We start from the raw sequence: 15,508 nt of genomic DNA, 5'->3' as shown, positions 1-15,508 counted from the left end.
TCTTAGAGACTCGATTTCCACGTGGATTTTTTTCTCCACATCAGCAACGCATCTCATGAAAATCGAGTCTTTAGAACTCGATTTGCTACAGTAAAATCGAGTCCATCGGACTCGATTTGTTAGAAACCAAATTTGTTTCAAACATTTGCTTACTAATGATATTGTTTGAGTTTTGTAGTTATTTAAAAAATTTTGCCCTCTGCTTATAAAGGTTTCACAACAACAGCAGCAACAACAACAACAACAACAACAACAACAAAAAAAAAGTTACCAGTACAAAAAATATTTATTGTCATTTCAAATATACATCCACTCCACTCGCACAGTCGCACCCATAACTGTCCCTTCGTCCTTCCCTCCCAAATTCTCATCCATTCCCGCCCATAATTCCCAAATTGCTATCTCTCTCTCTCTCTCTCTCAAAGCAAAGCAATGGCGGCCTCACCATCTCACTCCGATGTTCAACTCCTTCCTGCGCCGGAACCTGAATCTCAGCTCTCATCTCTCGTCTACGGTCAATCTCTTCTCTCTCTCTCTCTCTCGCTATCCATCTTTGTTATATTCTGTGATCTGAGAAAATCTATTCTCACTGCATCTGTTTACGTTAACTATCTCTATTGTACGTTTTTTCAAAATTTCCGTAATGTACTCGATTAATCGCTGTGAAATATGTGATTAATGTGAGAATTCGATTTCTAATTGTCCGAATTTTGTAATTTCATTTGTGTGATTTACCCCGACTTTTTAGGCCTCGTTTGGAAGTACTTTTTTGTTATTTTATTGCTTTTGAAAGCATAACAAAGCAAATGATGATTTCAGTTCTGCTCAGGAAAAAGAAACAAAAATGCTTTCAAAATCGCCAAACAGTTTTTTTATTCGTTGAAGCTAACTCTGGCTCACATATTTCCTGTATTTTATGTGCATTTTGTTCATATTGGGAAAATGAGAGTTATCACACCAAGATTATTAAAGATCCTGCCAATTTTACATTAATGCTTGATAAATTAGTGTTGTTTTAAAGCTGAAACTAATTTAAACTAAGCATAATCTTCTGTATATCTAACTTCTGCAACATTTTTACCGAACTATTATTTTACTCCTCGGATTCTTATTGATTTGGTGAACCTGAGGGGTTGTACCTTGTTGGATTCGAGGCTATTGTTGTTTGAGAAATAGTTGATCATGTCACATTTTGGAAGATTCTCTTTCTCAATGAATGGAATTTGCACTAGTTTATATGATAGATGACGAAACGTATTATAATAGTTTGGAATTATCAATTTGCTCTCATTTTGATGATAATATAAGATTCCTAAAATTTTCTTAATACCTCGTGTTTCTTTTAACGAATGCAGATTTGTCACAACAACTCCAAGGGGCAATGGAGAACATGCTTAAAATGATTAAGTGAGTTCATAATTAGTACTATAAATTTTTAGAAATATTGCTTCTTGTCACTACAATGCACACTTTTTCGAGCCAATTACTCACTTTACTTATCACTACTTTCATATTCTTTGTCTATCACATTGTTGCTGCTGTTGTTCCTCCTCCGTGTAAATCAAAAACTTTTGCATTATATTCTTTGTGGTATTCTTTTTCCGAACACAGCTACTACGCCAGAGGTTACTTTAGCATCTGTTATCACAGTTTTGGTTGTCTTTGACAATGACTATGCTAATGTTGACACAACACAAAAAAAAATTTATTTATATAGATTCTACAGGTATAATTTTATCACATTTTGTCTTTTCCCACCTCACTTCCTTTGCTTCTTATTTGCTAACTATGTATAACATCTTTTATGGTCTCCTATATTGCATGCAAAACAAACCCAAAGCTTCTTCTTCTTCTCCAGGTTTTTTTGGTCATTTTTTGTTAATATCTGACCATTCTGTAGTCTCTCTCGCGCGCGCGCGCGCACACACACACTATATCTTTGCCCTTTTGGTTACCCAGAAAACAGTTTACTCAATGAAGGATTGGATATGTTAATTCTATTCTAGTATACTATTCCTTTTTGTTAAAAACAATATGCTGACAATTTGTCACCTCTACTTGTTTTTTCCTTGACAAACTCCCTGCAGTGAAGTTGATCAAAACTCTGCTGGAATAATGGAAGAGATAGAGAAGTGCAAAGATTCTGCTCTTGAGAGGAAGAGAATTTTGGAGGAAGAGAAGCAGCGATTTCAGAAAGCTGCTTACACTGTCTTAGGCATGCTTGACAACAGAGATTAGAAACTGTAAGCTCTACTGTTTTTACACTGGTAACCCTTTGTGCCTTAGTGAAATATATGATTTTTATAAATACCATGAGTTTCAAGACACATGTTTTTACATAAGAGGATATTCTCACCACATTTCATGCTTAACATCTATTTTTCCCCTCGTTATTTATGACTCTATCATGCGCAAAAATACTTGGAAGATGGTTGAAATCATCACTTGCCCATAGCAAAGGATTATCTGCATTGACATTTGGTTAAATATCATCTTGGTCTTCAAAAGATAAACAAGTGATCATTCTCTCTTAAAGCACTCAATTCTTCCACTTCTGATCCATCAGCCATGAGAATTGTACTTCCCCTTTTGCCAAATTTTTTCTCTGCATTGACATAATTTGAGACAGTTTCAATGTATTACATCATTATGGGGATTCCTCCCTCATCTATACATACAAATTATGCATCAATAAATTGACATAGAGCAAGGGTTGGAAAAGTTAAATTTTGTTGGGAATGATTAGTACTCCCATTTTATGAGTAACTTGTATCAGTGTAATAACTTTTGCTGTCTAAATAATTTGGCCACATGTTAAATCAGTAAACCAGTAAGCCTTCCATAATTGAGTCTCGAGATCTCATTAATCTAATTCTATGTGGAAATTCCTCTAGTCTTTGGGTGAAACATTTAAGGTGTAATTTGGATTTGTGTTCTTTTTGTTAAGGATATTTCATAATATCTTGGTAGTAAGGTTAAGTCCTTTAGCATGTCTTCCAAAACTATTCTGGAAAAAAAAAATGCTAGCATTTGAGCATCTTTTGGAGGTATGCATGCCAATGAATTATGGCTCCGACAGCGCTTCCTCCTCTCACAAGTGTGGATGGAAGGTAAGGGCGTGGGTTCAAACGCCGCCGGCATGCATAGCTTACCAATAAATGGAATTTTTTGGAGGTATACATCTCAAACATGGTAATACCTGTTAATCTGAAAAGATCTTCTACTGATTCAGGCAGATTTATAAGCTTTCCCATCATGTTGTCTTTCATTGCATTTTCATTTGGAGGATGTCCATGGACTATCACCCTTGTAGGAAATGTGCTTGATACTGTTTTAGAAATTTCTTGTGCTCCTGAAAAAAAAATAGCTCAAATCATACTAAAGTTGACAAATTGCTAGATGTTCTTATAGTACCATTTATTTAAGAAAAATCTATAACCATATTGGATTGAAACTTTGTGGGGTTCATAGGGTACCATATGGTCACATCCCCCCACCACGACCACCAAAAACAGGAATGAGCTTCAAGTTACCTAACGCATTTGGATTTTCTTGATTACTCAATTGTTCACAATTTTCATTGCCCTCATTTGGTGCTGTATGCTGCAAAGAACATGCAGGGATTTTTATTAGCTACTATTTAAGAACTTGCATTCCTTAAATTTATGATAAGGTCAGGTAAATGATGGGACATTTCGGGAAATATTTGTCATATGAATGAGAAGAAGATCAGAAGATGACATGTTTGTGAATATCTAGGATCTCATTGTACACATACTGTGTCTGTGTGCCGTAAAGGTTTTCTTACCTGTTTGAAATATGTTTTCAAGTAGGCATGCATGGAACCAAGGTTCATAAGTTTGTTCAACCTAAGGGTTTCCTTTTTCCCCTCATTGCAACCTTCCTTTCCTCTCTTACTTTTTCTATGGAAATATTCCCAGCATAGGGTTAAAATGATATAATTTTCATAAATATTTTTCCTGGTCTATTTGCAAACTGGAAATGCCATTGTGTTATACTAGAAGAAGAGATATATATCTCTTGATATTTGACTCTATACGTACATAAATAATTCACTCAAATCATTATCCAATGTTTGCAGACATGTGTGTATGTATGTAGAAAAATGATCATGTGGACTGTGTGGGCTTATCTGTATTGGACAAGATGAGTAGTAGTTCATATGTCCTATGGGCATGTATTAACTATCTTGAGCATATTCCAACTATATTACATATTTCAAACAAAATATCAACCCATCATGTTGTATTGGAAAAATCTTTTTAGGATGTATTGGGGTAGCATTATTTGGAATACTATTCCACTTTATCTCATGTGGTGTATTTGAATGGAGAAAAATGATTGGACTTATAAAGGAAATGTGCTCATAGTGATTGAATTGAAGTCTTTATTTCTCAGTTCTCTTTTTAATTGGACAAGAGCCACAAGGGCTTTTCCTCCACTATTTTACTTGGGAGTTTTTGGATCTTTGTAATCTTAGATCCTAGGCAAGATATATTCCTAGGAAATTATCAATTTCTACCTGAAAGGTGAAGATATATACCTCTGTTGTCGTGTCACCCAGCAATTCTGTTAGATATGGTATTTCCTGTAGCACCTCTTTTTTCAAACCCCTCAAATTCTGAGTGAAAGTATCAGTATAAACAAATACATATGATATCAGAGTGAGTTATAAAAATCTCAAGAAGGAAAGAAACAATAAATTTTCCAGCTACTAGCTATGTTTCCAACACAAAAGGTCATGGTTGAAAATGATGTTTTTCCAGCTCATAATATCTATACAAGAAGAAGGTCTTGCTTTATATTCTTATCAAACCATGATGGTTCTTGTGCTGTGTCAAAATCAAAGTAGCGTTACATGTGCTTGTTTAAAAGTTGTTTCAACTTTGTTAGGCCCAATGTGGGCATTTTCCAGTGAGAAGTAACTTTCATTATAACTTCTTTTGTGATGTTTATTCTCTTTTAATTTCTTCATTAAATGGTAAGTCAGATTAAAGCTAAGAATAGAAGAGATCACAATTTTCCAAACCTGAATGAAGTTGGAGACAATTTTCTTTCCATCTTCATTATGTGGCTGCACCAATTGCTTGAAATCATGATGACTGATTCTAATGACCTGAGACAGCCTCCTAGTTCGCACTGTAAATGGTTGTGGGATGTTGAAAATTACCCCAATTTCTCCTGCCATGTCTGCCGATCCTAGTATTGACAAAAACTGAAAAACTCGTATGAGTTTGGTAAATAACATAAAAAAATGTGTTATGTCTTGCAATAGGCATGGCAGAATCTCCCCTGCAACATCTTTTCCTTCTTTATTTATGAGATGCGGGGAGGACAGGCTTTTCTTTTCTTTTTTCTGGGGGGGATGGGGATGATCATTAGGGAACTCACCTGCTGTATTAGTATTACTTCTATATGGTAATTTATTTTTTTTTTTTCTGCTCAATCTTATGCGTGTACAATGTTGATATTTGAGATGAAACTCTTCTACAAGTTATGGAAATAATTCACAGTTAATTATTGAACCTTTTATTAATTTTCCATTGCAGGTTGTTGTCGGAAGTGTATAGAAGAGAAAAATCAATCTGTTTTGTAGAGAAAGTATGGACTTTCATTCTATTTTGGCTTTATGCATCTTCTTGTAGATACAGTCTGAGCTATTAGCAGTCTGTCAAATGCTATGTTTTGCAAGTTTTGATTCACCCTTCGCATCAAGTGCAAAACAGATCTCATGATGATGATTTCCCAAAATTCTTGGTTTGTGCAAAGTAAACATGTGACTTCCCCTTTACTTTTCTAAATATTCTTTGGTTCACTACGATGTCATATGAATGAAATTACTGCTATATGTAATGATTAGAATGTACAAGTGGTAGAATTTCCAGGAAAATTACTTTTGTCTTGCTCTACATCTACACATTAAACTGTGAATCTGTTACCCTCTTGGTTGTCTTTCTTTTTCTTTTTTTTTTCTTTTTTTTTTACAATTCTTGTTCTCTCAGCTATGTATGTTGCACTGCAAAGATGGTTTTGAATCATAGGCCTAAACTATGCAGGAGTATCTACACATTAAACTATGAATCTGTTACCCTCTTGGTTGTCTTTCTTTTTTTTTTTTTTACAATTCTTTTTCTCTCAGCTATGTATGTTGGACTGCAAAGATGGTTTTGAATCATAGGCCTAAACTATGCAGGAGTATCTATATTCACCACCACCAATGTATTAAAGTTTACAAATTTAGAGTTCCCACATTGTGATCGTAGTGTTATTGCCATCTTTTTCAGTACTAACTACTAATACTAATACTTTTGCTTTATGGTGGATAAATAAGTTGGGTTAAGTCCTTTGGTGTTACCCAGCCATCGTCTTCCATTTTTCACTGATTTATGTTGATTTCTTAAACATTGTCTTTTCTTTCCCCTTGGTTGTGAACCCACAACCTCCCCCATCACCTTGCTCTAACAAGGGGTAGGTGTCATCTGCTGACAATTTTTTTCAACTTGAAAACTTATTATAGCAGTAAAACTATTTATTTTCCAAGTCAGTTTCAATACTCTTACCTCCCCACTATCTTCTGGATTAGTTAAATAGAAGTAGGAATATCAGTGTGAGTAGTAAATTGGGATTTTATTTAATGTAGAGTTGCTCAAGCATACCTGCTCCATTCCATTCTTGTATGTCAGCATGTCCTGCAGTTTCAGATACAATTCGGATTTTGCATATGAGATTGCATAGAATGAGAATGCAAGAAGAGACGAGAGAGAGAGAGAGAGAGACCACTGCTCCTGATACTAAGATGTAGAAATCTGTTGGTATTTCATTTTGTAAGATAATATCCACTTTAGGTGGAAAATATTCTGCTTTCATCTCTGACACCTGTGAGAAGAAAAGCTATCAGATAATACTGATTTAACAGCTTTGAAGAAGTAAAGATTGCTTTTTCTACATATATAGTACTGTAATTTTGTATCGATGGTGACAGTACTTCCATTCTATGGTTTTACTATAAGATGATGTGGACATATGGTATGGTCATAACCAAGCTTCAATGTTATGTAGTATTCATGCTAACACCTTTGATTTACGTCCTGTCTTTTCCTATTGATAGGTCATTTTCAGTAAGACTATTATTACTTCTACTGGTATTTTTAATAAGGATTTTACTAACGTGTGCTATAAGGCACACAATAGTTACCATTTTTGGAAAAAGTTTTATTGGGAATTGAAAAAGTTTTACAGTGTTTTTCAATTCCTTATAAAATGTTTTCAAAAATAAATGGCTTAATATGTGCCTTTAGTACACATATTAACCGGACCCTATTAATAATATTATTAATCAACATGGCACAAAAAACCCCCAAAAAAATTACCAACTGTATAATGAGGTCGTCTGAGACTCCATTGAATAGGTACACGTTTTCAACAGTTCTGCGGAAAAGGTGCTGGGCAATGCTGGATCTTATTGCCTTGGGCAGGTCCCCTAGCACTTCTTCCTGCTTTAGCTCCGCTGTCTTGAATTTTAGTTGCATGTGTGCCAGCATTTGCTCTCTCAGGTTTTCTGGGAGTCTACTCTTGCTTGCATATTGCAATATCTCATTGATGGCATCTCTCTGTGAAGCAAACAGTATAAGTTAAAAATATGTCAAATAGTTTGTTTTGCTTAGATCAAAATGCATATATGAGGTGGCACTATTTGGAGAATTGAGCATTCCAATCAATTTTACAAAACAAGATGTGGTAAGAGTTTTGCTTTACCTGTTTGGCTTATTTCCATGGGAATAGTCTGAGGTGTGTGCATGTTTAGGTTATTGTTTTTACAAGAAGTTTATAATGATTTGATATTCATATGGACAGGCATGTATGAGTAGTGCTTCTAAAAGATGTTTATCAATTCTTTTGGTCTAGTGAGTGCAAGTTATAAATTCATTTTCATTTCTGGTTAAAGTTAGTAGATGTGTGTTTGGATGTGCACTTTGCCGATTTGTTGTAATTGGTTAAAATAAAATTAATAATTATAAAAGAAGAAGAAAATAATCTACTTTAAACAGGGCAGGGTCGACTCTACCATGGAAAACGTTCGGACAGTGCTGTGGACAATGAGATTTGTCATATTGCCAATCAGATAAGCTGTGAGGCCTATGTTGAATAGCATGTAAAACATATTAAAAATCTTCTCCGCTGTATTCACTGCATGAAGGTCTCCATAGCCAACTGTGCTGAGGGTGACAAGGGACCAGTACATGGAATAGGTGTAGCCCACCCAGATGCTCCTTTGTTCAAAATCCGGGACCTCTGTTCCAATCCATGTATTCTTTAATGATTGATGATGGATGGCAAGCCAGTAATAGAAGCACCCAGCTGAGTGCACTGCGAATAGTGTTACCTGTGATAAATTACTTAAATTTCTTAATGAAGTGTTAAGAAGTTTTTTCCTTCCAGTGAAGTATGCATAATATAAGAAAAAAGATGGGAGCAATAGTTTAAATCGAATGCTTACACATATCAGCTTACAGTATCTTGTCCAAAAGTAGCTGAAACGTGTATCTTTCTCTAGCCTGGAAAAAGATATGAAAGTGCTTTATCAGATAAAAAGTTGCTATTGCTGCTTGATGTTTTATTAATAGAGCTTGTCAATTTGTGTCCATGGAAACAGTTAGAGAGTAATGTACCTTGTGAAGAGTTCACTGACACGCCGAAGTCGCCAGAGGCGAAGCATGTTGAGGAAGCCAAAGATCTCACCATAATGCATTCTGCCGGTGAAGATTCTGTATATTAACGGAAAGGGCAGGGTTGAGGCTATGTCCATGGGGAGCCATAATTTTCTGACGTATCTGATCAAGAGGAAACAAATCTTGTAAAGTAACTAACTAATAAGAAGTGTTCCACCGAAAAAAAAAAAAAAAAAAACTAATAAGTGGAAATAATTATCTTGTTAGCTATTTGCTGCGGGCTTGTTTGGCTGCCCTCAATGAGAAGGTCAATTTTTTTTTTTTTTTTTTAGTTTACTCATTTGCATATTGAGATCAAATTGATTCTAGTTAGTTTTCTCATTTGCATGTACTAACATTAACCTAGGATTTCATTTTTGTTCCTCGGAATGTAAATTTTTTGTCTCATAATATGGTCCGATGGGCTGTCTTTTGTAATTGGGATGGACTTATCTCTATCTCCTCTCTTCCTTCTTGGGCGCTAGATTGTCTAGATTTAGAAGTTGGAGATGGTTTAGGGCCCTTCCCTTTTTTTCTTCTTCTTTATTATATACTTATTTATCATTAAAAAGAAATTAATGTGGGAGCGGATTGGCTAGAATTTACTCTTTTTTTTTAAATTATTATTTATATATATAACTATTACTAAATACAGAACTTCTGAAATTATTTGACAAAGTACAATACTTTTTAAAAATCATGACTTGAAGTTTCAATAATATATCAATTTCACTATATAATGCTTATAATTTGACATGATATATAATAAATGTAATTAGCGCCATATCAACATAATAAATCAATTACTTGATTTTTTTTCTTCTATATGTTTAAAAATTAAAATTAATTTTTAAGGTTTATGTTGTAAAAATTGTATTAGGCATATGTAAATTTAATAATAAATTCTTTGTAGTTTGGATTGGAGCTTATGTTAATTATCAGAACACCAAAAATCACTTAGGACTTAGGAGAGTAGCAGGGTACCTTAGGGCGATCTTCTTGTGATCATCTACAAGGAGATAGGTTGACTTATCCAAGTAAGCCACAAAGAAATTTATGATTATATCGATGGCAAAGAAAGCATCTACAACTAAATCCACGGGCATGAGTGAGCCGGTTGCGACTTTTCTAAAAGCTAGCTCAAAAGGTGATGCCCATGCGGAGTATATGACTAACACCACCAAAAATGTCTGCCACCACCTGCATGATATGATGTCACACTACAATTATTTAAATTATCCATTTACAAAATTATGACTAAGTTAAGTGACTAAATATGAATTGAGTTGGAACTTGGGGTTGGCTTGGAAATTAATGGGTCCATTAATTTATGTAATTTTTTTGTCAAAAAACTGTGGTAAAATGGAATTTAAAACTCTACTAAGTCGAGAAAGTATCTTATGTATTTGAAATATATATCCTCCTTATTATAATATATAGATCTCATTCCATTGCTATATTTTAATACCGCCACAGTCACGATAACATAAAGTGTCTCACTTCTTGTGAGAGTCTTGGGTTTGAGACTTGAATTCATCCTATGCAGGAGTTCTTGCTGCTAGAATTGCATGTGCATCTGATTAAGCTTTCCAAAAGAGTTTTCAGGTTTCTGGTTGTAAGAATAGTAAGGCCCCAATTTTGAATAGCTTGTGTACTGTTGGTTTTTCTATAGTTGCATACTTGCATTGCATTACTAGGTATTTATTACATCTATATGCCAGTTCTGCTACAACTACCCAAAATTGACTCAAAAAAGAAAATTTCACAGAAGTTTTCACACCCACTCTCACCCAAAATTGTTACTCACCTCATTTACCCAACACAACACACACACAAAAAGAGGGTGTTAAGAAATTTTCTGTGCCCTTGGACTTAATTGATAATGGTATAGATTCTAGTACTTGTATAGTTGTATAATACTACTCATATATATGTCATATTCAATGCACACTCTTTATTTTATAGTTTAAACAAGTCAATACTATTATGGGCGGCTCTAGGAACAGTTCAAATGAACCACCTGAGCTGGCAAAAAAAAAAAAATTTATATATAATTTTTTAATTTATATTCTAACCCTCCTAAAATAAAATTTTGAACCCCTAGACCTAAATTTTTTTAAAGTCTAGTTGAAATGAACTTGATTATGATTATCTTGGTCTTAAAAAAAAAAAAAAAAAAAAAAAAAAAAAAAAAAAAACTCAATATCAAACCAATTTTACCTAAAATATAGAACAGTAAGCCTAACAACAAAAGTATAAATTTATTCTACTTAAATTAAAAAAAAAAAAAAAAAACCATTTAGATCTTAAAAAATTTGAAATAAACTAATACATAAAAGTTTATTATATTTAGATCTCGCTTGGAGTTTGCTTAACAACAATAATTCATATGTTTATTGTTTTTAAAAACAATAGATGATTTCCAAGATATAATCTTAGCAACAATAATTAGTATCTTCATCATATTAAAAAACTGTTATAAAAAAATCGTATTAATAAACAATATGCATTAAACTTATAGTTTATCTTATATGAGAAATGTTATGTTCATAATATTTTCATAACAAATCTTAAGTAACAGATTGTTACTGGTTGTTATTGTTGGAAAAAAAAAAAAGTACTTTCAGTAGTGAGTTTAAATTATAACTAATAACAACTTATACCTAAAATTATTAGAAAAGTATTATGAAAATTTTGTAAATATAGCATTTTGTAATAAAAAAATCACGTAGACTATAAGATTTATTTTTTTACCCAAAATGCATCTTCTTATTGACTCTCCTAAAAATATATCTTGGAGCCACCATTGAATTCTATTATAGTTTCTGTAATTTCTTCTTCTCTGTCACTCTTTGATCTTTCTTTTCTATTCCAACACCAGTTATCATCAGTTTCTTTGTTTTTCCCTTATACATTACATAAACTAGATCCAACAAAACAGAAGGCATCGTTACTGGACTCTGAAGTCTTGGCTGTTTTAACTCTAAAAAGAAATTTCCTTAAAGGATTATTATTACCTAGAAACCTTTTTATACAGGCTTTAAATTTCAGAGGTTATTCTTAGTTTAAGCAAGTCTAACACCGCCCACCACATTTTAGGGAACTTGTACTGGAAATTCTGCCTTTCTCTATGTCTCTTTTTAAACACTAAGCGACAAAGTCTTTGTTTTCAAGATAAAAAACATGATGCAAATAATTCTAGACTGGAGTTACCTCCTCCCTTACACAAAACTCAAAAATAAACACAAGTATTCAAGAAAGAACCATTACTAGACTGGACTAGACTACAGACATTGAAATTTGAAAATGAAAACACCATCCTAATCCTATGCACTTTATTCTTCTTCGATCTTTTTTATTTGTATTTTTTTAATTTGCACCAAAGAAGAGAAACTTCTTGGGTACTGAAAGCAAATCAAAAAACAGAAGAAGGCAAAATCACCTGTATCTACGATCGTAGGGAGCAATAACATATTTCTTGAGCTGCAAGTATCCTTCATCCACGACTGTTCCAAAAGCTGGTAACAGGCTGCTAGATAGTGAGTTCAAATTCTTGCTTTCATGACTACTTGAGTGCCTATAAAATTGCAAAGGCGGTACAGGAGGCCTTGTTTCTGATGACATCCTTGGATTCCTCACCGGAGTTTCTCTACAAGTCGCGCGCACACAAACACAAAAACTCACTCTGAGAGAGAGAGAGAATGTTCTTGTTTTCTTAGGCCTTGTTAAGTATTAAAATGCTTTAGCTTCTTGTCTGTGGAAGTCTTTGAGCTCATTAGAATAATATAGGGAAGGTGGCAAACAGCTTTCATAGTTGCATATTATTATTTGGTGTTGTATATTTAATTATTCTGATTTCTTTGCAGTGATGATTTAATTTTAATAGAATATTGATCACAGACTAAGATACTACAGATAGGTTGCCAAATCTCAAAGTCAGAAATTTTTTTTTTTTTTTTTTTTTTTTAAGAATATATATGTCAGAAACACCTCATATACAGGTTTTAGCACACGTTATAACCATCCGATTATCAGATTTTCACTACTATTCTCGTGATGCACATATATGTTATAAGTTCAGAAATTTTTAATAATAAATTATTTCTATTACTCATATAATACTCATTATATGTTATAATATTTTGAAAATTAATTTTTATTGTATTTCACCTCATTGAAAAAAAAATGTAAATTGTTATAATTAATATATATAGATAAGAATACAACTATTTTTCTTTAGTGAATTGATAGATATTTAATTGTTTCCACTAAGCTAAGGACACAATTTTATTAATTATTCAGTGTATATGTTCTTAAATATTGTTGTCAAAGTAACTAAATTTGGAAATACCATGAGGTGTCAGTTGAGTTACAAGTCTCTTGAACAAAAATACCATAAATACACCAATCAATTGTTTCCCAAATAATATTTTTAAAATTAATTATAAAAATTCCTTTTACAAAAATAACTAGTGGACCGCCTATATATATATATATATATATATTTTTTTTTTTTTTGAGAAACACCGCCTATATGATCAATAAATAGAAATAAATGCATTTTATTCCCATTAAACTCTTTTTAATAACATAGCATAAGTGTAGGCTACGACAACTTTGGTGCAAATTATATCTTATGCTAAAATTTAGCAATACTAGACTACACTCACTACTTAATAATTTTTTTTATTAAATTTGTATTTTGAAAAATCCATTATTGAAAATTTTATGTATATCCTCCTTTCTTCCAAAATTCAAGACAATCAAAGATTAATAGATATTTCATCTACAAAATGTTTAAATTTCAAATTTTTTAAAATTTTAAAATTATGAATAAAAGCTGAGTTTATGGGTCAATAATAAATAAGATCTTACTGATATGAAATTTGGCTTATGTTAGAGAACATGTATCCTTATGATGAAATTTTCAAAAATTATTCAATCAAAATTTATAAGGTTGTGTAATTAATAATAAGAGTTATACCGTGTGTAATTTGATTTTAACACACACACACAATTAAGAGTTATACTAGTTAGTATTAAGACGTGCATGTAATGCACAGGAAAGTTTAATATAATACGATTTTTTATAATAGGAATTTATTAGGGTTGTAGTTGTATATAAAACTATACATTCTAGTATATTGTGTTTGACTTTCTCAACAAAAAAAATATATATATATATATATATTGTGTTTGTATATAGAATTATATATTCAACCATTTAAAGAAAATATGCTAGGCAAAGATTTTAATAGACGGTTTAAATATAGAATGAAATTTATATATATATATATATATATATATATATTAAAATAATGATTTGTGAAATTGTGAACAACTAGGGGAGGGTAAAACCTAGCAACCATAAGGAAAACAAATCCATTAACTGGATCGAACTTTGACAAACTAAATAACACTATTCTAGTTTGCTACTCCCTGGTAGAATTTACTATTGTTATTTATTACCCTTACCCAACATAACTCCGAATCCACTCAAATATATATATATATATATATATATATATATATATATATATATATATATATAAACACTTCTAAGATTAATACATAAAAACTTTATTGATCACGGTTTGCCAACCTAAGTCCTAGACTCAACAATGACAATTCAGCAAGCCTATCAGATGTAAATTTTAATTAGTGCTACTAGGCATTTGTTTAAAGGGAAAAGCTCAAAGATGATTCTCATTCTTTGCCTCCTACTTTGGCTGATGGGGTGTAGATATATAAACTGATACTAGCTGAAATTTGAAAATAACTTTTTTTATTCTGTCTTAAGCTCTTTCATTTGCGACTGTTTTTTAAATTTTCAAGAGCTCATGGCGTGACTATGACATATTATTATATGCGAAAGAATCAGATAAGTTGTTCTAGTCTTTTCATTTGTGACTCGATTTCTTTTTAGAAGATTTTATACTCGAATTGATGTCAAGACTTTTCAAACTATATATGCTTGGGCTTACGAATTTATCTCCAAGAATCAGGGACGGATCTAAGATTTTAAGCTAATAGGGCCGGAGTATAAAAAAAAAAACTTCAAATAGACATTTACCAACAAAAACAAAAAAAAACAAAAAATTTAATACTAAGTTAGTTAGGATTTTTTTTTTTTTAAGTTAGAGCATTCACAGTGATTGTGCTAAAAATTTTAGTTTTTAATATCTCAAAAAACTATTTTTTCTATTTTATTACCTCACTTTACAGTAACATAAACAACATATTAAAATAATAAGGAAGAGTGAGAATTTGAGTTTTATAATCAAATGAAGAGATATAATCTTAATAAAATAATGTATTTTATTTTTAACAACTTACTACAGTCAACTGGTATTTATATTAGTTTACTGTAATTGCAAAAAATTTAGCTTTAACTTCTCCAATAACACATAATTTTTTTGTTCTTCAGTGGTAAAATAGTTTTTTTTTTTTTTGTTAAAATATAATCATCATTGTGAATATTTTTATTGTTTTTATTAAATTTTTAGGTTGGATAGTTGCTGTTTTGGATTAGGCTAGTTAGACTGATTAGGGAGAAGGGAGGCCCAACTACAAAAATGAAATATAAAATAACTAAAAAATTGGACCGGGGGGGTGGGGTGTTGGCCTCCCACCTAGGTCGGTCTCTTTCAAGGAGGATAAATAAAATGGACATACTTCCTCCTTAAAATTTCAACTAACTAGTCACAAACCTATGCAATGCAAAAATGTAATATAATTATTTTATAAGAATATAATATAAAATTTGTAAGTTAAATAGT

The 15,508-nt window shown here is 32.1% G+C and overlaps 2 protein-coding genes across 2 annotated transcripts; one reads left to right on the top strand and one right to left on the bottom strand.

Moving 5' to 3' along the window:
• The first annotated feature begins 256 nt into the window (after positions 1–256).
• LOC142613426 (uncharacterized) lies at positions 257–5,930 on the top strand. Its single transcript, XM_075785788.1, has 4 exons — positions 257–514; positions 1,356–1,407; positions 2,088–2,243; positions 5,571–5,930. The coding sequence occupies exons 1-3, from the start codon at positions 433–435 to the stop codon at positions 2,236–2,238; spliced, it is 285 nt and encodes a 94-aa protein (XP_075641903.1). The 5' UTR covers positions 257–432; the 3' UTR covers positions 2,239–2,243; positions 5,571–5,930.
• On the bottom strand, positions 2,243–12,508 carry LOC142613425 (potassium channel KAT3). Its single transcript, XM_075785787.1, has 13 exons — positions 12,172–12,508; positions 9,714–9,929; positions 8,691–8,852; positions 8,519–8,576; positions 8,087–8,404; positions 7,392–7,631; positions 6,799–6,897; positions 6,678–6,710; positions 5,051–5,236; positions 4,565–4,642; positions 3,534–3,603; positions 3,200–3,352; positions 2,243–2,605 (listed from the first exon to the last, which is right to left on the bottom strand). Exons 1-13 carry the CDS (start codon positions 12,351–12,353, stop codon positions 2,502–2,504), a joined length of 1,899 nt encoding a protein of 632 aa, XP_075641902.1. The 5' UTR covers positions 12,354–12,508; the 3' UTR covers positions 2,243–2,501.
• Between the last annotated feature and the right edge of the window lie 3,000 nt (positions 12,509–15,508).

Source organism: Castanea sativa, chromosome 10 (assembly GCF_040712315.1).
Source record: "Castanea sativa cultivar Marrone di Chiusa Pesio chromosome 10, ASM4071231v1".
Taxonomy (NCBI): Eukaryota; Viridiplantae; Streptophyta; class Magnoliopsida; order Fagales; family Fagaceae; genus Castanea; species Castanea sativa.
The sequence above is the reverse complement of the archived record's forward strand: the minus strand, read 5'-3'. Positions and strand labels throughout refer to the sequence as shown.

Coding starts and splice junctions, on each gene's coding strand:
- LOC142613426 (XM_075785788.1), top strand. CDS start 433: ATGGCGGCCTCACCATCTCACTCCGATGTTCAACTCCTTCCTGCGCCG. Junction 515..1,355: donor GCTCTCATCTCTCGTCTACG/GTCAATCTCTTC, acceptor TAACGAATGCAG/ATTTGTCACAACAACTCCAA. Junction 1,408..2,087: donor AACATGCTTAAAATGATTAA/GTGAGTTCATAA, acceptor AACTCCCTGCAG/TGAAGTTGATCAAAACTCTG.
- LOC142613425 (XM_075785787.1), bottom strand. CDS start 12,353: ATGTCATCAGAAACAAGGCCTCCTGTACCGCCTTTGCAATTTTATAGG. Junction 7,632..8,086: donor CTGTCCGAACGTTTTCCATG/GTAGAGTCGACC, acceptor TTTGCTTCACAG/AGAGATGCCATCAATGAGAT. Junction 6,711..6,798: donor TCTTAGTATCAGGAGCAGTG/GTCTCTCTCTCT, acceptor CTGAAACTGCAG/GACATGCTGACATACAAGAA.